Here is a 23139-nt window from a genome sequence, read left to right as displayed (position 1 = left end):
TGTTTTATGCATACAAAGGCTTGAAGTGTAAATATGGCCTCAGGGCTGAACAATGGGTATTATTAAGTTTCCATTGGTCTCTGTGGGAGAACAGCATACAGGAAATCAGCAGGAAACGACTAAAAGATACTTCATCACAATTCATAGTGGTTCTCAAAATTACATTTTATTAAGAAAAGTTCTTTTATTAAGAAAAGGTTGCACATAGACAAGTTCATATAGCAAGTGTGGGGTGTTGCAGAATTCTCGTCCGCAGCTGATGGCACCATCTGCTCCTCTGTAGGACCGTCCCGTAGGATGTTGCTGCGTCTCCAGCGGTGCGTCAAGGAGAGGCGGCCAGGAGCGTGGCATCATGGGCTCGTGTCCATGTCCAGCGCTGAGGCTAGCAGAGAAGCAAAAGCACTAACAAGAGAACCCCTGTGTGTTGTGCCACCCCCCTCCTGGGCCCACCCTGTCACCAGCCCCACTGTGATGTGGCCGTGACATCAGTGGGGCTGGTGCCAGCGGCACAATATGGGAAGGAACTGGGTGTTGACCTTCCTCAGCATGTGGCCATGGAATCCAGGGATCTCTCCTGTAGAATGTTGTCGTGTCAGGGGCGCGTGTCCATGTCCAGCGCTGACGCTAGCAAAGAAGCAAGTACGGGCAACAAGAGAACTGCCATGACTAACACCAGGCGTCTCCTGGGCCCACTGTGATGTAGCCGTGACATCAGTGGGGCTGGTGCCAGCGGCACAATGTGGGAAGGGACTGGGTGTTGACCTTCCTTATCATGTGGCCATGGAGTCCAAGGATCTCTCCTGTAGAATGTTGACGTGTCATGGGCTCACGTCCATGTCCAGCGGTGAGGCTAGGAGAGAAGCAAGTACGGGCAACAAGAGAACCGCCATGTCTAATACCAGGCCTCTCCTGGGCCCACCCCATCACCAGCCCCACTGTGATGTGGCCTGACATCACCAGGGCCTGTGCCAGCGGCACAATGTGGGAAGATTGGGAGTTGACCTTCCTCAGCATGTGGCCATGGAGTCCAAGGATCTTTCCTGTAGAATGTTGACGTGTCATGGGCGCGTGTCCGTGTCCAGCGCTGAGGCTAGCAAAGAAGCAAGTACGGGCAACAAGAGAACCGCCATGTCTAACACCAGGCGTCTCCTGGGCCCACTGTGATGTAGCCGTGACATCAGTGGGGCTGGTGCCAGCAGCACAATATGGGAAGGGACTGGGTGTTGACCTTCCTTATCGTGTGGCCATGGAGTCCAAGGATCTCTCCTGTAGAATGTTGTCGTGTCATGGGCTTGCATCCATGTCCAGCGGTGAGGCTAGGAGAGAAGCAAGTACGGGCAACAAGAGAACCACCATGTCTAACACCAGGCCCCTCCTGGGCCCACCCTGTCACCAGCCCCACTGTGATGTGGCCTGACATCACCAGGGCCTGTGCCAGCGGCACAATGTGGGAAGATTGGGAGTTGACCTTCCTCAGCATGTGGCCATGGAGTCCAAGGATCTCTCCTGTAGAATGTTGACATGTCATGGGCGCGTGTCCGTGTCCAGCAGTGAAGCTAGGAGAGAAGCAAGTACGGGCAACAAGACATCAGTGGGTCTGGTGCCAGCGGCACAGTATGGAAAGGGACTGGGTGTTGACCTTCCTTATCGTGTGGCCATGGAGTCCAAGGATCTCTCCTGTAGAATGCTGACATGTCATGGGCGTGTGTCCATGTCCAGCGGTGAGGCTAGGAGAGAAGCAAGTACGGGCAACAAGAGAACTGCCATGTCTAACACCAGGCCTCTCCTGGGCCCACTGTGATGTAGCCGTGACATCAGTGGGGCTGGTGCCAGCGGCACAATATGGGAAGGGACTGGGGGTTGACCTTCCTTATCATGTGGCCATGGAGTCCAGGGATCTGTCCTGTAGAATGTTGATGTGTCATGGGCTCACGTCCGTGTCCAGCGGTGAGGCTAGGAGAGAAGCAAGTACGCGCAACAAGAGAACCGCCATGTCTAATACCAGGCCTCTCCTGGGCCCACCCCATCACCAGCCCCACTGTGATGTGGCCTGACATCACCAGGGCCTGTGCCAGCGGCACAATGTGGGAAGATTGGGAGTTGACCTTCCTCAGCATGTGGCCATGGAGTCCAAGGATCTCTCCTGTAGAATGTTGACGTGTCATGGGCGCGTGTCCGTGTCCAGCGGTGAGGCTAGGAGAGAAGCAAGTACGGGCAACAAGGCATCAGTGGGGTTGGTGCCAGCGGCACAGTATGGGAAGGGGCTGGGTGTTGACCTTCCTTATCGTGTGGCCGTGGAGTCCAAGGATCTCTCCTGTAGAATGTTGACACGTCTCCAGCGGAGTGCTGGAAGAAGGCTGTAGCCATGGTCTTGCTCTGTCCTTTTCCAGGATTCTATCTGTAATAATAAATAAAAAAAACAGCTGGAGGGGAGCGGCCGCCCATCATTGCCATGGGGGGCCTCTCCTCTCCCTCCTCAGCCCACACTCATCTGGCTGCTCCTCGGCCGGACTGGCCGGACTGGCCTGCTGCAGCCCTTTTATAGCTGCCAGGGCTGGCTGCACCACGGGCTCCCCCTGTGACATGGCCACCGCCAACATTCTGTCCCCTGTGACACAGCCACAGCATCACCAGGACCCATGCCCACTGAGCAGAAGAAGCGGTTAAATAAAATAAAGTAAAATAAAGTAAAATAAAAGTATAACAAGAACCAACAGCCACTTGTAATTCTGGGGAGGGAAATTCAGCAGCTGTAAGATCGGTCTGAAGATCAGCAGCTCAGCAAAGGTTAAAAGAGCATCAAATCCTGCAGGTGCTGCCTACCCACTGCCACATTTTAAAGATTCGTGTGGTACTTGCTGCTGAGATTTGTGGGCTTGAAGGCTCAATTCCAGCAGGAAAATGTTTGTTGTCTGGAGGTGATACTTCACACTTTGGGTATGAAAGATGTCCAGTGCCCAACCCTGTGTCTGCAAGTGCCTGACAGTGCTGAGGATGTCTCAGCCAGAGCTGTAGACTTGCATCTTTCTTCCTCTTACGTGAACCACAGATTTTGCCAGTGGCTGTCCTGTGCTGCACACTCGAGTGGGACTCAAGAACAAAACCCGTATATTATCTTCCATCTGCTTGATTCATTGCAGGCTGTTACATCCTCTGTAGAGGATGGCAAGAATATGCCAAGAGGCAGCAGGCACAAAGCAAAACCCGGGGGGGGGGGGGGTTTCCTCTGAAGATCAGGAAACATTTTGGTGCTGTGCACAGGCTGCCCAGAGAGGTGGCTCAGCCTCTGTCCTTGGATGTCTTTAAAAGGTGGCTGGGCATGGTCATGGGCAACCAGCTCTGGTGGTCCTGCTTGAGCAGGGGTTGGCCTCCAGCCTCAGCCAGTCTGTGATTCTGCAATTTTGGGAAATATCCTAGAGACTCAAAATGCAGAAAAGATGCGGTAAATCCCTAGTGAGAATGTATGGATGCTGCCTTCAGAGAAATGTAGTTGAATCACCGATATGTTGACCTAAGTAGAAAATGTAATTACTTTTTGTTTCCCCAATCTAAAATTCTGTCGTGTTACAAGGAGTGAGGTTTTGTATATTTTGTATCTACATTTCTCAGATTTTTAAGTGCATATTGCAGCATTTCTTTTTATGTACTGTGTCTTCAGAGTAAATCCCAAACTCTTATTTTTCCTCTAACTTCTACTGCTGGGTTTGGTGTTGTTTTTTCTTAGAGGCGAGGGGGGCTATAGTGCTTATTTGTAGAGTAATAAGCAATGTAACTTGTTTTGGTCTCTTACAGCATTTGTTACTCTGTTAAATGGAGAGCAGGCTCAAAATGCGATTCGGAAATTTCACCAGTATTCTCTTCGGGGAAAAGAAATATCCGTGCAACTCCAACCAACGGATGCTTTGCTGTGCATCACTAATTTGCCCATTTCGTTTACGTTAGAAGAGTTTGAAGAACTTGTGCGTGCTTATGGCAATGTCGAGAGGTGTTTTTTGGTGTATAATGAGGTTACTGGCCATTCCAAGGGCTATGGTTTTGTGGAATATATGAAGAAGGACTCTGCTGCGAAGGCGAGACTGGAACTTCTGGGGAAACAGTTAGACGAGAGCACTCTCTTCGCGCAGTGGATGGATGTGAACCAGCTGACCACAAGTCTTATTCACTCCAAGTGCCTTTGTGTGGATAAATTGCAAAAAGACTACACTGATTCAAAAGAACTGATGCAGGCTTTCTCCCTGAAGTATAAACCTGTATTCTGCCAGGTATGTTGAATATGTATCTTTTGGAAGATCAAGGTCATGATTTAAACACTTCTGTATTGGTGTACTTCACTGCTTGCTGTCTTATCCTTTTATTTACCACTCAAGTGGTGAGTGAACATGCATCTGCATTGCAAAATACGTTGTGGTACAAACATTTTATTGGTCTGGGTTCACAGTGATTGTTACGTGTCATCTGGGAATTCTGCAGGAGACCACTCCCGTTAAGCACCAGTAAAATGTTTATAGCACATCCCCTTCTCATGTATTTTATGGAAAATGATTTCAGAAATATTTTAGAGAGCTTCTAAAGTAAATGTTGCTGATGGTTTTATTGCTCAGTAAAGCAAGCCAGAGCGTGTGAATACTGTAAGTGCAACAGTTCAGGGAGATCAGGAAGAATAAATGTATAAAATTAACACATTTAAGAAACCTCTGCAAATATTTAATGAGTTTTTCCTTAACTGGGGAAAATGAGTCACTGGGCTTGATGGGGATAGAAGTGCTGCATCTTTTGGAAAGCTTGCAGGTGCAGAAGAGGTGGGTCCTTGCTAGCCTTTGCATGCGTAAAGGTTTCCTTTCTGTCTTTATGGCTTGTGAGATACTAGACCACACAAAATGTTTCTTGTAGAAGCGCTGCAGACAAACATACCTAGACAGACAGTAAAAAGAAAGCTTTGTTTGTAGTCACAGTTGGGTATGATTTCACTTGTTTTTTGTTTTCTTAAGTATCTGGGAAGGCTGCTTAGGGATTAGCTTCAAGTAAGGCCTGATCCACCTGTAGGCCAGCACATTTTCCTTAGTGCTATTTTGGAGCCCCAGTAATTTGGTGTCAGCACCATATCCTTATACTAGCTTGATCCAAGTACATGGGGAGAGGAATAAATTGCAAGTAATTCTTTCCAGAAACTGCCCATCCCTTGTTATTTTGTACTCATGTCTGTTTCCCGGATTGAACGTATCTGACTTCTGTTTCGCTTCACTGCTTACTAGGGTGAGCAGCCTGTGCTCCCCACTATTTTCTTCTGATATAAGGTATTGCGTGCTATAATGAAGTCACTTGCCTAATCTTTTTTTTTAATTAGCTAAATACATCGATGTTTTAAAGTCTTATAGTTTGGGGCATTCTTCCAGCTGTCAGATAATCCAGAGGCTGTTCTCAGCTTCCCCAGCATTATTTATCAAGATATGTGTGTTCTGTAGAGCTCTTTCTGGAGGTGAGTCTTTAGCAATGGCATTGAAGATTTTATAACCTCTCTTTTCTTGTAAATCTCTGAGATTTTTATTTCAGTTGTTACTGTAAGTTTATGCAGCCAAACTGTTGGGAATAGGCTGTGGATTTTTCTCCAGTAAAATCTATAGAGGTTTTTACTTTTCTGCTTCACAACCAGTGTCAGTGGGTCATTTCTGATCATTTTGGGAGTGGATATTTTTGCCTAAGCTTTACTCCCCCCCTTTTCACTCCCATTTTTTTGTTTGATTTAAATCTGCTCATTCTGTTATAAAACGCTGCAAACAAAGGACAGAGCATTGTTTGACAAGTAAGCCTGTTTCCAGTCTGCTTGATTGATCAGTCTGGCATCTTCTGTTGGCACTAAATGCAGCCACAGACTTCAGATTCTCCTAAAAGGCAGTATGTAGCAGTAGAATTTGCATTGTTGTATGTTTCAACAGCTATCACGCAGTCTGATGAATGACATGTGTGTTATTGTAGGCTTGAAAACTGAACAGTAAAGAGTTTATAATACTTATCCTGAAAAAAAATAATTAAAAAAAATAAAAAATAAAATAAAGAAATAAAAAAAATAAAAATGTAGAACACAGCTGTATTTAAATTCTTCTTCTCACCCTTTTTATTTTGTTAAATAACTGTTAAATATATTTCACAACTCAGGTTCTCCATGAGATTACATGGAAGTTAAGGTGGTAATTCAAGTAGACACAGCACGCATGCCATATCTAATATGAAGCTATGATACTTATATTTAGCACATTTGAAAAAGAAACATAGTAATTTGGGTAGGCATTAACATAGTAGGTCAACTTGTAGCAAAGTATTTTGCAGGGGATAGGTGAAAATATTTCAAGATGGTTCCTGAAATTCTCCGTTTTGCTCAGTGTGTTGTGAAATGTTGTTTCAGTTTGCTCAGGATGAAGACAGCTGTATTGGCGACTTTGCAGTGGTTGAGTACGAAACTGCAGAGCAGGCTGAGAAAGTGCAAGAAGTCACCGATGGCATGATTATCAAAGGGAAGAGAATCCAGGTGTCCTACTGTGCTCCAGGAGCGCCAGGCAGAAGCACGTTAGCAGCACTTATAGCAGCACAAAGGATGGTAAGATTTTGCAAATCTGTTTTCAGAATGAGTTTGTTATACCTTGAGCAACATGTTGTGTGAAAGGGATTCACTGCTTTGCATTACAAAAAGTAGCCAAACTTCTGGAAGCCTTAGTTGTTTGGGGTTTTTGTTTGGTTGTTATCGTTTTTTATCTGGTCAGCCTAACTCAGTCTCTTTCCTAGGCTAAAGAAGGCAGTATACTGCAAGGAGGAAGGGTGAAATATGGCTAGAAGATATTACAAAGTTACACTTGCATAGCTTTGGGATTTCATTAAAATCAATTTTCTGCAACAGAAGTTGTTCTAGTTCAAAACAAAAGGAAATTGAGGTGGAGACATTTGATGAGCTAAAACAGAGTTTTAGTTTTGGTTTAAAACAGACAAGAATTTGTCAATTTTAAGATAAATTTCAAGGTAGGAGAAATAGTTTAATTTCATGCTCAATATAGAAGAAAGCTTTTTATACCCACTTGTCATATCAAATTATTTCCTAGAAAATGGGATTTGATAAGTGTTACAAGAAGCTGTCTTAAAACTAGAAGCAGAACAGTTTCATTACTTCTGAGAGCTTTAGCCCACATCTTCATAAAAGAGATGCGTGGTGCTATTACAAGATAGCATGAGTTGTTGTTAACACTGCCTCTCATATCCTCCTTTATTGATAACACTTTCTTGGTTAAAAGGGAAAAAAAGAAATGCCTCTCAGGAAAACAATACATTTGAAGTTTTGGAGGAGTAGTTTGTTAGTCGTTTCATTTGAGGGAAAAGGAGCAGGGGAGAGGGAAGCAGATGACTGCATTATTTTTTTGTGTAAAATAAAATATGTACGTTAATGTTACACAACTTTCAGCTCTTTGTGATCCAAAAAATAATAATTTGTAATGTGTAAGTTGCCATGTTGACCTGTGATTTATGCCTTTAGCTACTCCAAAAAATCTTGGAGAGGGGGTGGAAACATCGAGATGCTGTTAAATATGTTAGGGAGCAACAGAAAAAGTGTGAAAGTAAAAATGTAGTAAAGGTGAAGAAAGACGGGTGAGAAGGACAACGCTCATATTACCTGAGGAGAGATAGTGCTGGAAGGTATTGCCAGTTAGCTCTAGAAAACAAAAGTGGAAGGAGTTGATTGTTTAGGTTTGGGATTTGGATGTTTGAACTTCGATCTTTATGATTCCTTACTCAAGGAAATAGATTTTTTCCAGGGGTGTAAATGCATTCTTTGTTATCTCCTGTTTGTAACATTTTTGTATCTCTCAATTTGAGATGAGAAACAATAGAAAAGGATTGCTCCCAGAGCCGAATGCAGTGCAGATTATGAAAAGTTTTAACAATCCAGCAATGTTGCAAATACTACTGCAGCCCCAGTTGCGTGGACATGCTGTTAAACCTGGTAAGTTGTTTTACAAAGGGGTTAATAAAGAAACCCTGTTCTTAGTGAGACAAGGCTTTCTGATAAGGAGAGAAGCACCTATGCCCTTTCAGAATCCGTGTAGACACTGTGTCTGTGTAGATACTTTATTACATTTTATACAATGTAAAAAGATGATTTGATAGGTTATTGTGTCTGGGTAGAATATAGTGTTAGCTATAGAAATGTTCTTACATTAATTCTGTGGTCTCTCAGTGTCATTCAGAATTAGGCTTAAAATGAAATGTCTTTTGCAGATTTAATTAAAATTGCAACTTTCAATCTGATTTGGGATTTGAATTTGCAGTCTGAGAGTCTCCTCTTGATTCCAGTTTAAAGTCATTATTCTCTTGTATGCTACCATTGTTGTACACAACAGTAAGAACAGCATTAGCCCAAAGCATTCTCTGCCATCCCATTAGGATGGATGTGAATAAATGTTTTAAGCAATCATCATATTCCAGATAGTGACAGTATTAGGAATAGGAGTGGAGACGGATAATTTGAAGACTCAAGTGGAGGACAGCTAAGTTTGTGATGTAAATACTACAGTATTTACATATACAATACATTTATTTGCAAGTACAATACATTGCTTCTCACTTCTCCATATTTACAATAACATCAGAAGATACAAAGACTGTGTGGGAAGTGACTATGCGTTTCAAAGCACCTTGGCTAATGCCCTGGTCTGGCAATCAGCTGCAGGCATTTCTGCCTCGGAGCTAAACTGCCAGCTTTAGAGGAGCTCCATGAAAGTACTTTTGATCTCTAATGTGTTGTTAATTGCAGATCAAAGCTGGCTGCATTGAAAGGTTTCGTTATAATGCCCCATAGTATACTGGAAAGTTTTGTGGATACCAAATCTAAAAAATATAGAATAACTATTATAAAGATCATTACTTGCCTAACTTATAAAGTCACTGCAACTTTTTCTTGTTTCTAAAACAGTTCTTGGAACAACTGCAGGTTTTCCTCACCTTATAAATACAGCAGTTGGCCCTCCTTTTCTACAGCTGAATAAAGTTCATCAGGTAGGTGTCAAAACAGTTATTTCTGGAGATCTCAGCATGAAAGATATTTTAAATTTTTCAAAAAATTGCAACTAAGATCAAGTGAGCTTACTAAAGCAGTCTTTTAAAAAACACACTCTATGATGAGGTTCCTACAGTGATGTAAGAGCAGGAGATTGCTTGCTATTCACAAGTGACATATTTTACCTTAGCCTAGCTTTTTATTTGCTAACACCTGCTGATGTAGCAATAACTGAAAAAAAAAAAAGTCAAGCTACTTACATGTGCTTCATACAGAAACTTAATTGTTTTATTTTATTCAAGCCAAGAAGTTTAACGTCAATGTTTTCATTTTAAAGCTCGAAAGAATCAAAATGTGCTATAAATGCCATAAAAATAGTAACTTGCAAATGTTAGCTCTTAGTAAAAAACTGAACAAACAACAACAAAAGCAAAACAAAACAAAGGGCTACAGGCTGCTTCAGGTGTTCTCAGAGTATCTGTAATTCGGTGTAAAGTTGATGGGACTTCCATATGGACTCCGGAATTTCTGAAAGCTCCTATAAGGGATATTGGGCATGAACTTGTCCTAGAAAGTAGTGAGAACAGGCTAACATAGCGCCCATAACCGTAGCAGTTCATTTGGCCAGTGTAGCTTCCACCTTATGTCGAGGTTCTGTCAGAGATTTCTCCAGCTCTGCCAGGAGCCAAAATGTGTAATTAATGTTAACAGAGGGGGATATTCCTAAGTGTTCTTGAGGGACTAGTCAATTGTTTTGACTTACTATTTCTGATGTTTCAGAAATTCCCATTTAAAAATCCACTTCGTTATTAGTTCTTGTTTGTGCTGTTCTTTTGGCAAACACAGACTTAATAGATCTTTAAAAAGACTAAATTAAAATACAGAGTTACTCATTATATTAAGTATATTTAGCTTTTCTGTTTCTTCTGTGCTAAAAAACCGCAGGGTGAATATATCCATTATGAATGTGAAATAAGTTATTTAATTTTCCCCCATCAAATGAATTGCTTTTGTCCTGTGCAATGAAAAAAAAAATATCATCATTTGCTTATACTTCTTGTATTTAAATGACATTTTCAATTGGTATATTTAGTTGCTGGGGCTCTCTCTTGGAGAATCTATGCTTCCTTGGAAGGCAATGTGAATGTTTTCTAATCACAGCTGGAGAGAGGCATGTTCTACACAGCTAACTGTGATTGATGATGATCCAATGTTTTTGGCTTAGAGTACTGTAGCCAAACAACTTAGTTCTTTCTTTTTGGATGGACTTACTTGTCTAATTCACTTCCAGGGAGCCTCCTGTCACTTAATTAGCTCCAAACCTGATCTAATAACCTGAATTTTACTGACAGTGATTTGATTATCCCAGATCCTTCTATTAGGCACATTTTTCTGTTATTCAGTGACTTATTTCAGAGTATTCTCTGAAGCCAGAGAACCAGGTCACTGCTGTTACTGTCCCGAAATTCAGTATAGAGCATTCAAGAACAAACAGTGTCTTGGCTTAACTCTCCCCACCACCTCCTCAGTCACACGCTGATTCAGCTTCCTGTGTGTCTTGTTTTTGCTGCTTTATGTTCAAAGATTTGTAAAGTAATTTAATGAGTATAAACAATATTTTTAGCATAACTGTGCCACAACATTATGAAATAACTGATTAAAAAAAAAACAATCAACAGAGAAAAATTTGAACAAGTGGTTATTCATCCAGTACTCTTTCAGCTCTGGAAGTAGCATGACTTTTAACTTTTTTTCTTTTAATTTCTCTTAGTTACAATTATCATGTGCCAATACAATGCGTTTTGAGCTGCCGTAGTGATGTTTTCCTGAGTCATCCAGCTATTTACTAAGTCTTTATTAACCCAGAGACTTTCTTCTGAGGAATCTAACCAGTCTGGTTTTCCAGTCTTTTATTTCTGAAAGTTTTGCAGTTGAACTTTTGCATATTCTCCTTATTGATATAATGAAGTTTAGAAAGAACGTGCATTAGTGACAATAAACAGCCATGGCTAATTTCTACTGGAAATTGCTAATACGATTAAAACAGCAGAGGCACAACTGATGTATATATGGCCCTTCGTGTTAGGCTGCATGTTTCTGAGTCCAGGATCCAGCACTGTAGCTCATCAGATTTTGTGTGACACTCTGATTTGGTGTATTGTGTTAGGTTTTAAAGAGTTAGAAAAGCTCTGAAGGAATTTGTTTAAGAAAATACCACGTTAAAGGCCTAGAGAGGGTTTACCCTTATGAATTTGACCCTACCACACAGAGATACTTAGGCATGAAAATATGTGTGAGGCGTGTTGCAGGGGAACGCAAGATCTGCAAAGCCATACATCCTGAGAGCTGCCATCTTTTTAGCTTCTTTACCTGGCTTTGGTGACCTTTCATGTATAGGAAGTTTCAAACCACAAGGAAGGCTCTACTGGTTGTGATTTGATGTACTGCTGTACAAGAATTTTTGTAGAGCAACTCATTTTTTGTCTGGCAAATCACTCTCAGGAGCTGCTGCCAGAAAAACGGTTTCAAGCCTGTGTTCAGCTGCATGAATTACAACGTGCTTTTGTGATACAGAGTGGACGTAAGTCTTCTTTTAAGCCCGAGCACAGATTGCTGAATATACCAGTGGCAGAGTCTGACCACGGTGCCCCCAAGGTTGTTGATGAAGTGTCTCAGTTGTGATGGCAACCGATGGTCCAGAAACTTTGGTTGAAAACTATTAGTATTTGGAAGACTTTATAAATCACGGTGCCAACAAATTGTCAGCTTTTTAATGTTTCTGGAAGAGAGGTTCATGTAGATAATTCCAAATAGAAGGGGGGATAAAAACATATGTGGATATTCCTCTTTGAAAGTAATGATACTGTTTGGCAACTGCAAAGCAAGGGTTGAGAGTCCCTGCCAGTTATAACAGTCCTGGAAACTGTGTAGATGTTTGACAGAGATTATGTATTATAAATGCAATGCAAGACACAATGCAAACATTAACAAACAATGAAGTCCTTATTCATACAGCTCATAATCCACTGAAGTCCTTGTGTCTCATCTTTCTTACTGGCACAATGTAGGTAACTCCCATATCTCTGCCTGGCCTAGTCTGTCTGCAGAGGCTTCAAACACATCTAACTTTCCCTGTTGGCTTAGACACAGGGGCTTCAGTGGAGTCTGGATTATATTTGGACTATACTCTTGATCCTTTAAAAGCCGTCAGAAAACATATTTGTGGTTGTGAGGTGAAAAAAATAGCTGGGAGAAAGAGGTTGAAAGAACTTAAAGTCACTTGCTGTGAATGAATCAGGAATTTAATTATGTGGAAGAAATAGATATGTTCCTTTGTTGTATTAATTCAGAAACTAGTTTAAATTTCTGTAAGCAGTATCATCTGAAAATGTTTCAAGAATATATTGTTTTCCATGACTGTCAGCTGACACTTCTTTTTATTAATTTCAGAGTTCAGTTCTGGGCAGTGCATCTAACTTACTGCTGCAGAGCCCTGCTCACCTGCCATTGCCACAGCAGCAACTGATGAAGATTGAAAATGTCCAGGCCAATAGTGTAAGGTCATCACTTTAATTTTGGCTGTCTTTGGATGTTCTTAGAACTGATAAATAATTGTGTGGTGGTGTGTTTTGTTTTTTTTTTTTTCATCTGGTATAATTTAACTATTTAGCATATGTAAAAAGTAACTGAATGTGAAAGTTGTAAGAAATAGCTACAGACATGTTAATAATTTACATGGTTTTCTATTTTTCCTTATAGAAACCGGGTTTGCTGGGAGAACCTCCAACAATGCTACTCCAGACAGTACTGGGAATAGGAGTAATGCCATCAGTGACTTCAGGCATGGGAACCCGTGGAGAAGCTCTTAAGTGTAAATGACATTTTATTTCATACCAAATCAGTAAAAATGCCTTGAAATTAAACACCTTACTTTCTCCCACTTTACCAAAAGCAATAATGTGTTTGAACCTTGTTACTGCACAGGAAGGTAGGCATAGAGCTAGACAATAAAGCAAGTCATGTAGCTATATAGTTAGGCAAGTTAACGAGGCGTATAGCTATATAACTGGCTATAGCCTGCTGATCTAGCAGGCTGCTACTGCCATTCGAACTTGACATGCCTTGCTTTGTTGTGCCTGACTTCTCTCACCTCATACTCAAGGAAGAAAAAGCACTCTGTGCCGTTTGTTGAATATTTGCAGGTGTTTTTAAAACTCTGCTTGCTCAGTTACTGCCATGCTAGTACATGTGGAATATGTTATATTTAGGATCACAATTTTGGGGTTTGTTACTTCAACGAAGATAAATCTGAGTAGCTGGAGAAGTACTGGAAAAAACAGTTTCTTAGCATTCAGTTTATTAAGCTTTAATATCTGGTCTGTGACAGATACCAATTTTGAATGCAAATTCTTGTGTCAGTGATGCCCTCAATTTCTATGAAGCAAGATGAGCCGCGATACTGCTTAGAGCATCTTTCTTCTTTCCTCCACAGAGATGTGTATTCAGCAGTTCCACATGCAGTTAAGTTAATGGTAGTAGCCAGTAGCAAGGAAAACCTTTCTTGTGGGGGAAAAAAAAAAAAAAGAAACCTGTTCTGAATGTCTAGATTTTAATTGTAGAGGATACTTTCTAACTGTTTAGTTTGTAAAGAATTTTACTAACGCAAATTGAAGTCAGGGGTTTTCCCAGCTTTCCAGCACAGGACCCTCTAAAGATGTTGTTCAGAGGTTTTTTGAAAGTAAATTTCTTTTATAGTTTTCTTTTATAGAATTACCTTTAAACAAAGTTTGCTCCTAGGATGGTAAAAGAACAAAAACTATCATCAGAAGTCGGTGTTCTTGTACAGCTGTAAAATAGATCTCTAAGTGTTTTTTGCATCACTTAAAAACCACAAACAAAATGTACTGATAAATCTTGTCTAACAGAAAAGTTTCTCCATTTATGGTTGACTGCAGCATCTAATCTGCCTACAATTCAAACAGCAGCAGCAGCAGCAGGGATGGGCATGTTGCCATTCTTTCCGAATCAGCACATTGTTGGACAAGCTCTACCAGGGCAAAATAACGCTCCAGAGAAACAATCAACTACCGAAGCGGTTGTCTCAGGATCACAGCCTTATCATCAGACCTTAACAAATCTTCCTGCGGGAGCCTTGCGGGCTGGTCATGCCAAACAGCAAAATCAACTCAAAAGCACTGATACAAGTTTGGGGGTAAGGAATACTGAATGTAATCGGTTCCTTTTCTTGTGGTACTTTTCATGGTTTTTTCTTGCGTGGGGGTTTGTTTGTTTGTTTGGTTTTGAATAACCTTTAGAGTTAACTGCGACTGCTTATTGTGTTTCTTCACTAAAATTTGTTAGATCACAGGATCATTCATGAGACATTTTAAGGTCATTTCAGTTATGAATTATAGAGAGAACAATAATGCTCTTTGGTGGTCCAAATGAATTAACAAAGGAATCTTTTACAGTGCTAGAGGGCTTTTTTTTCCCCTGTGCATGCCTCATAGTATTTGATGATGAAATTATCTCAAGGGCAGTGTCCCTTTTAAAGACTGAAAATTGAACTTGTGGTTGAATGACATGACTAATCAGGAGCAATTCTGCTGGTACATAGGGCCTTTGGGCTTCCAGATGGTGCATGTTGTGTGTGTGTAAATTCTCCACTTTTAATCTGTACACACTTAGGCATAGCTGACATTTTCTTAGTCTAAAATCAGTTTTCATATTTATTCCCATGAAGGCAGGAGGGGAATGGGATGGGATTAAAGTTGGACTAAAATGATCTATTGACGTTTTTTCAGCATGTCCTGTCGCTAACAGAATTTGATCTATGCGTTTACTTTTTTTTTTTTTTTTTTTTTTTAATAATATGCAGAAGTACTTTGACAAGTTCTTAATTAATTGGTATCAGATCTGAGTTTTCCCTGCATGTTTTTGGAGCACCTGAAGTGATCAGATTATACACAGCAGTGGTGTCTGTGTTTGTTAGACACCTTTGATTCTACTTTAGAAAGTATGCTTCTTAAATCACTTCTCACTGTAATGAAGTGGGATTTTACCTATGGGTAGATACATTTGAATAAAATACACACTGTGTTTGTGTATAAATATATAAAATCAGTGTTTTATTTCTGCATTTCATTTAGTTAAAAGGGAATGTAATTAAACCATGAGAAGTCTAGATACTCCATTTATTTCTATGAATACCTATGTTATTTATCAGGAAAAGTTCTTCTCGGAAATCCTGGCAGATGTTTTAATTGTCTCCTCTTCTGCAGCAGTAGACAGATGTCCCAATTAGCAAAAATCACTTCCTTTGCAAGACATCCACAAGCCCTGTCCTGATACTGAACAGTCGTGCTGTCTTACTATCTCAAATGCCTGTTCTTGCATCGAGAGAAAGGATTTCAGCACTCTGAAGTTTTTTGTCTTCAAAAACCATGCTCACAGTTTTTGAAAAGTTGATGATTTAATGCTATTTTACTGCAAATAGCATTAATCCATTAAAGTAATGGAGTTTTTCTTTAATGGACTTAGAAAAAACGAGCAGACTAAACGTAGAGTAGAATGCTTTGTAAACATCTTTGAGCTCTGTTATTTCAGACAAGCTATGTAACTTGCCATAGCTACTTATTTCCTCTGTATTTCTGGTGTTTTTTCTAATGCTGTGCATAAATCTCTTGCTCATACGCGTAATGTAATGTTTTGTCTTACCCAGCCACTCGGTTATTGAAACCAGCAGCTGTTGGCAATGATTTTTCCCTTGGAATGAGCTTTGCTTTTCTCTCCCATTACACTCTGTCTATAGCTACAGATTTTCTTCTCTTCCACAGAGAGCTCTTCCCTGTCAAGGGGGCATAAGCGGGTAGTGTACCCTTCCTAGTCCCTCATAGGAAAACACTCTGGTGGTTTGGAGAAGTGAGTCAGTTCTGATGCTTCATTTCCACTCATAAACATTTTCCTCTTTTAAGTAAGGGTTTATAAATAGAGTGATTGGTAAGATGTGTTATAATGGCAGATCACAGATGGTGTCATCTCTCCAGGCCAGGGTTCATTTGTCCCTTCATTTGCTTGTGTCTGGGGGACTAGAGTTGTTTTTGTCCTGGCCATGTACAAAATGCTGACTACCTGCATCTGGAGGCATTATGGTGGTTATTCTGCATTTACTTCAATGTAAAAGGTTTTCTTGTTGTTAATATCCTTCAGTAGCTTACAGTTTAAAGAGAAACATTCCTACAAAATCATTTGTCAAAGAAAGTGTAGGCAATGTGTCTAGATAGTTGTCCCCAGTATTTATTTTAAAAGTTTGTCCTGTTACATTTCAGAGGGCTAGACTTTTTTCAAAATCATGCGGAGATACTTATCTTATTTCCACAAATGCTGTATGAACATAATGCACTGATCTGTCCAATTATTTCACAGACTCCTTTGAAAAAACAGACTTCACTACTAGGAGAACCGCCAAAAGAAATACGTCTTAGTACCAACCCCTACTTGAATTTGGCAAGTGTGTTGCCTGGTATATGTCTTCCAGGTAAGCAAACATTCATCACTTTTAGCTGAAAATTTCCTCAATCCAAATGTACAAATCATTTTTCTGTTCAGCAGGTAATTCCAGTGACCACAGCATTTATCTCAAAGCAAATATTGAATTCTGTCTTAAAATTACAATGTAGTATCCTCATGGCTAGTATTTTATGTGAGAAGGGTAGATTTTCAGAGCTGATGGGCTAGCTTGATGTAGATAGACTTACAGAAATCCTTTCAGTTATTTGTAGCTCAGTTTTAAGCACAGCCTAATCTGAATTAGCAAACTTCTGTTGTCATCCCAGGATATTGCTATTACATTAGTGCAACCTAATTTATGGAATTTAAGTGAACTGTGTGTATTCATTACGTTACACACAGCAATTGCCAGCAAAGCCTCCAATCCACCACAGCAGACCGGACTTCCGAACACCATCGTGGATGCTGCTGTTTCTCAGGGAGCTACATCACAACACGGGATGGAAGGTTATTTTAATTACTCCCAGCAGCATGGAGAGTACACACAGGTACGTCGTTTTGCAGCACTTTGTTTTGAAGACTGGTTTGTCACTCAGAGCTCTGGTAGCAGGATTGTTGTCAGGCTGCTCAGAGATCCCTGCCTGAGTTGCTCCTTGTTTTCCCTCTGTACCTTTGATGCACCTGTTGGTATGCGTGGGCTGATAGCCCTGCATGCAGTTGAACAGCATTGCCCAACATCACAAACTTCTCTTAAGGAGTCCTAGGCTCTGCTACAACCAAACACCACTCTTTTCTTTAGATTGAACCTTGAAAGTCCTCTTCGCTGGTAGCTCATCTCTTTCAGTGGTACAGAACAGGTGGAGCTTGTGCTCCACCTGTTTACCTGATGTCACTGACAAAAAGCCGTGGTGCGTTCCCTGCTGTGGGGTCATCACTATTGGAAAATTGCTTCCTCTGAACCTGAATTCAGTTGAGTCAGCTGAAATAATGATTCTCTTGTACATTCCAGCTTGGCTTTTGTCTCTCTTCAAAACCACGAAGTTTTTCTCTTTCCCTTCCCAAGACAGTTTTAAAGTTTTCTTGAGCTTTGGCTAGATCCCAGAGCAGAGTGTGTTCTGTGTACCAGAAGTTCCTGTGTAGCTTTGGGAATTTGCATAGCCTCTGCCAGCTGGATTCACTGCTTGGGATTTCTTCACCGTGTGTACCATTTGCTGGTCAGAGCACGGCCATGAAGGTGATGGGCTGCCCCTGGTCCGGAGAATTGTGGTAATACAGAAAGCAATACAGAATCACAGCAGGGCCCCCCCGAGCAGGGCCAGGGCCTCCTGTCCTGGCACCACAGAGCAGAGCCTGGCCCTGTCCTCCCTGCACCTCCGTCAGGTGCTGGTGGGCACAGGGAGATCCCCCCGAGTCTCCTCAAGATCCTCCAGAAGGTTTTCACAGACATTGGGACATGTTGTGAAACATTTCTGTACTTCTGTTAGCCATCAGCAGTCAGTGTAGAAATGCAGTTGCACACAAAACAAATACGAGAACTGGACCTGTAGTAAAAATTCGTGGGTGTGCTCTGAGACACCCATCCTGACCGTGCTTAGCTCTCCTCCTGCCCTGTCCCAGTGTTCCCTCTTCCCCAGAGTCTCCTGATCTCTCATCCTACAGCAGGCAGACAGAAACACACGCTGTGCTCCCCTCTGCCCTCCCAGGCTGGTGGTGAGGATCCCTGCCTTGCCCCAGGACTTGTGGGGGTAGAGCAGGGCTGCTGTGAGGCTCGGTGGGGTCTGGAGGACAGAGAGCAGGTGTGCAGGTGGGCACGGGGTTGCTCTGTGTTAGGAGGGTGTCCCCTCAGCCAGGAGGGCTGGCAGGGACAGGGCCACTGCGTGGCGTTGGCTGCAGTGGGGACCTTTGGTGTGGGCCAGGCTCCCACTGAGATCGGGTCTGGTGACAAGTGTGGGTCGGAGGAGCAGCAGAGGTGACCCGCGGGCAGTTGTGTGTATCATGCAAGCACCAACGTCATCTCGAATATTTTTGTTGCCTGATTGTTGGCTTTAAGTTCATTTTGGTGCTTCCTGGAGGGAGTTTGCATCCCCAAATCCTTGAAGTGTGCTGTCAAAAAAAGGTTAGTGGTATTGCAATGTTGGAGTACTTAGCATCACCTTCAGTAGTAGAGGCATGAAGAGCTCCAGTGGTGTCACTGCGCTGCAGAGATGCCTCTTGCCATCACTCACCTCCATTTGTGCTGTCCGTTCCTCCCGTGTCACAGCAATGACCAAGGACTTGGGTATCTTTTACTCACTTAATGCAGTTTTAAATATTTGGTTTGAGTTTTATTGTTGATATTAACCCCGTTTTTAAGCTTCTTTGAGAGCTTTGCTTTTAATTTATTCTTATGTCCCTTGAGGTCATATAAAAATTGTTTTAATTTAAGGGGATCTTAGTAGACAGCTAATGGGAAGAGGTTTTTTCCTCCTTTATAGGAGGCTGCTCAGCAGTGGTATCAGCATTATGCTCAGGCATATAACTCTACCCAGGCAAGAGTCGATGAATTTGAAAATGAAGCCTCTGAGGTGAGAACGAATTTTATTTTCTTCGTGTCTCCGTGGGCTGTTTCTCCATCAGCCCTACGGGTGCTTTAGGACTGCAGACACCGCTGCACGTGTTGGTACCAGGAGGGCAGCCCTGCCCCGCTCCCTCCGCAGGGTGTCCCAGCACAGCCACCCTCCAGGATCCATGCTCCAGGATCCTTAAATCCCTCCATCTGAAGTTACCTGCTCCCTTCAGGGGGATATTAAAATACTCTACCAAGAAACAGGACACCGTCACGTTATTTTTCGGGGTGGCTGTTGAAGGCCTGCCCCAGGCCATTTTATAGCCCTAGGTTTGTGTGAGCAATGAGGACACTTTTTTTTGAAAAAAAGGGAATTATGTAAAGTAAAAAAAAAAAAAAAAAAAAAAAGAAATCCTCCGTTTTGCTGCATGCCTGAGCTGCTGTGAATTGTGCACTCGTGTTTTCAGCAGCAGAGTGGGACTCAGATGTTTTTCTACCTGCTGAGTGCTCGTTGCTGTATCGAGTGAACATGAATGCCTGACCCTATTTTCCTTCACGTGCTGGTTTATCGCGGGTCCCATTCTGCATTTAGGAATCTTCAGGTGGATCTTACCCAGCCTACAGTACCTGCTTGCAGGTCATGCCTACATTTTACACTGGAGCCCAGGGATCATACCAGCCAGGCAGCTCGCAGCTTCCTCCACAAAACCCATTAAATAAGGTGAGAGGAGATCCCGAGCAGAGCAGTTGCAGATGCAGTGGAGGCGTTCCTCTCTGTCTCATGCTGCCACCAAGTGGATAAGCGGTAAACGAGAGGGTTTGGGAGGCCCAGCTGTGCCCAGTCCTTTCCCCAGCCTCAACAGGAAAAATAAAATGCTTTTTGTAGACTTCGGACCCGTGACAAACTAAGGCAGGATCCAGAGTAGCTCGGGAGCACACGCGGCTCCTGGTGGATGTGATGGGTGAAATCTGAGGGGGGCAGATCCCTTCGGAGCCTCTGGCACCCGAAGGATCAGTGCCCACCAGGCACCAAAACCCACGGGCAGGGACAGCTCGGACATTTCTCAACAAACTCCTGGGATAGATCGTATCCGTGAGGACAGACCTGCAGAGGTGCCTTGAAGTAGGTAGGTGAAATAGGAGGCGACAGAGGGTGAGGAGGGTTCCTGCTGTTGTCAGATGGTTTTTGTCTGTTTTTTTTTTTTTTGTCTGGGCTTTTCTTTTGTGCAGACAGGGCCGTGTTTTGCAGAGTGCCCCTGGGGTGGAAGCGGTGGAGTGGAGTGATGAGGTTATGGCAGCGCTCCGTAATAGTGTGAATCGCACCCTGGGAGGGAAAACATGGTAAAATAGCCTGCACTTGAAGTATGTAACGTGTCAGATGCAGCCTGCCTCTGTCAGACCCCATGAGCAGAGCAGTGCTGGACCCAGCAGACACCTGGTTTCCATCGATAAAACTGCTGAGGGGTGAGGAAAGGCAATGGGGGGGTGAGGACCAGCTTCGAGGAGGCTGTAGGGTTGAGACCGACTGGAGGCTGGTTCAGCAGGATGGGTCAGAAGCCGTCAGCAGTCTGAGCACAGGTCCCGAGTGGTGGCAAATCCCCGTGGGGGTGGCAGGGTCAGCACGTGGTGCCCTGGCATTAAAGACTCTCAGCCATCTCAGGCTTGGCATGAGATTCCCCTTTTTTTTTTTGGAGGAGATGCACCAGGAGCAGGCAGCTGTAGGAATTCACAGCTGGGTAGCAGACGAGGCCTTGGCTGGACCTGGCTTTGAGGTGTTTGGGGATAAAGGTGAGCAAGGCCGGAGTGTGTGCAGCCTCCGTCTGCGTGCTGTGAAGGCCGTGCTCTGAGCTCCCCGGCAGCTCTGCCACGACTGGAAACTGGAGAATGCAGCAGCATTTGCCTTAACGCCAGGCACTGCGCTCATTCCTAGAGCTAAAAGAGAAACCTCAGCGAGGAGGGCAGGCTGAGGGGCCCGCTGTGCTTTTTGCATTTTCTCTCCTCAGCCCTGCGATGTGTTTTCCTCCCTCTGCTCTGAGCTGCGGGGCCGAGCTTTGTAGGAACCACAGCACCATGAGCAGGGGCAGAGCTCGTGGCCGGCGGCCCCGCAGCTGCTGAAAGCACAGGAGAGAGGAAGGGGGAAAACCGGAGCCTTTCCTCGAGCAAATTCCTGTTTGTGATAATGACAAGCGCTCTCCAAAATGGAGCTGGACCTTTGCAAAGGGTAACTCGAGCTGCCGCTGTGACCTAGTAAGGGGAGCCTCAGAGGTTTGTTGGGGAATGTTTGGCTTGGAGGCACTCGGTCAGCCTGGCTGTTCCTTTGATAAAGGAATGAGTTTCCCGGTTTGCGTAGCGTGTTACAGTTCCTAAAATATTCATCCCAACGAGAGCCAAACCCCAATCATCTGATCCAGGAGCCAGGCTGAAGGCAGACTGCTCGCTGGGGTGGACAGGGATGCGAGCGGGTCAGGGCACAGTGCTGCTAGGGCAGATAGGGCAGGCTTGGAGAGCAAGGGGAGCATCTGAGCCGACTGGTAATGAAATTAGGGACACGCTGGGGGAAGAGAGAAGTGGTTACCGCGCACCGATGAGGGTGGTGAGCTCTCTCTGTAGCTTCTGTTGCTGTAGGTGCTGTGGATTTTGTAATTCCCTGCTCTGATGCCTCCCAAAGGGGAACTGAACATGAGCCTCGCGTGCCCCTGGGGTGCCCCTGTTGCAGGGCACTGCGGCAGGATTAGGGGAGCTGTGCCCTCACCAGAAACCCTGTTCGGGGTCGCCAGGACTTCCTGTGTATGGGTGTGAGGCATTTTGCTGAAGTTTTGATGAAACACAGCTTTACTGCTCTGGCCTTCACGTCGGTACCACGTGTAAATCCATGCCTGCAAGCGGCAGCTGGCCGCCCATGATCCCCAACACGAAGACGCTTTGGCACGGCCAGGAAACGAGTCCTTAAAAGCCCTGCGTGCAACGAGAGCTGTGCCAGGACAGGGTGACCCGTTCAGCTCTTCAGGAAAAGCAAGAGGAGCACCGGGTGGCCCACTGGGGACCTGCTTGAGAGGGTGACCGCGCCTGGAGCTGCCATGACGCCGCAGGCTGACAGCATGGCCACCGAGCTGCTGCTTCATGCACGCGTGTGGTGGAGCACGGCCACCTGGCCCAGCCAGCCCCTTGCCCTCACAAAAATGCATGCACGGCAGGGCACCGGTGCATTTATGGTTGTTTTTTTAGGGAAAGGGCACAACCACTGACTCATGCGCTGTGTATAGCTGGGCTGTAAAGCAGGAGCCGGGCATTCGGAGTTGGTTGTTGGCTCCTGGTCCGTGGTAATTCACAGACTGGAGCTTTATTTATTGACGCTGTTGCTCTGGATCATGTGTCAACTTATTTTCTTCTTGCCCTTAGGTGGCTCCCTCGAGAAGTGAGAAGCGAGGCTCTTCGTACCTCATTTCCTCCCCAGAACCTGGCCCGGTGGAGTACATTGGCCAGCAAGCTCAGGGCTCAGCCATGCGTTACACAGAATCCTCTCTGAAAAAGAAACGCGTTTATTGAGACCTAACTAACCCGCCCTGCCTCGGCGTGCGAAGGCAGGCTTCTCATACCTCTCCTATTTATTGCTGCCTTAACTTCAGACAAATTTCTTTCTGCGTGGGTTATAAATAATCCCAAGAGGAACAACGCTGTGTAATGGGCAAATTCGCCAAGTAACCTGTACGTATCGATCTGACGGTAGCCATTTCTCCGTAATCTGCCTTGCCTTGTGAAGGGATGGAATGGTGTTTCCAGTTGTGTCTACCACTGAAATGAACAGTGGGCTGAAACTGACCAAGAGAAGTAACTTGGTAATTGTTGGTAGCTTATCAGCTGAAAGCAATAAAAATACTGAGGAGGGAGTGATGGTCCTTTCTCTAGTCCTCACGCTGAGGAATTTAAAAGACAAAGTCTTAATAGTAATTTTTTTCTTATTTTTTTAACTCAGAATGTGGGTTTTTTTTTTCAAGCTTACTTATCCCAGGATTAAGACTTCTGCATTTACAACCTTTATATTTTTAAT

General features: G+C 43.7%; 1 protein-coding gene across 2 annotated transcripts in view; it reads left to right on the top strand.

Moving 5' to 3' along the window:
• Positions 1-23139, top strand: part of RAVER2 (ribonucleoprotein, PTB binding 2) — a 34803-nt gene extending 11664 nt beyond the window's left edge. Inside the window, exons 3-12 of one of the 2 annotated variants that reach the window (XM_084290747.1) lie at positions 3793-4262; positions 6401-6592; positions 7858-7984; positions 8954-9036; positions 12488-12592; positions 12797-12908; positions 14023-14249; positions 16463-16574; positions 16949-17094; positions 22491-23139. In XM_084290747.1, coding sequence (XP_084146873.1) covers positions 3793-4262; positions 6401-6592; positions 7858-7984; positions 8954-9036; positions 12488-12592; positions 12797-12908; positions 14023-14249; positions 16463-16574; positions 16949-17094; positions 22491-22637 — 1721 coding nt within the window. In that variant the 3' untranslated portion in view covers positions 22638-23139. Of the gene's footprint in view, positions 1-3792; positions 4263-6400; positions 6593-7857; positions 7985-8953; positions 9037-12487; positions 12593-12796; positions 12909-14019; positions 14250-16462; positions 16575-16948; positions 17095-22490 lie in introns of both variants that reach the window. The other variant, XM_084290746.1, reaches the window with a different exon arrangement.

The sequence above is a fragment of the Netta rufina genome (assembly GCF_964035555.1).
Source record: "Netta rufina genome assembly, chromosome: 8".
Classification (NCBI taxonomy): domain Eukaryota; kingdom Metazoa; phylum Chordata; class Aves; order Anseriformes; family Anatidae; genus Netta; species Netta rufina.
Note: the sequence above shows the minus strand (reverse complement) of the source record. Positions and strands in the feature narration are given on the sequence as shown.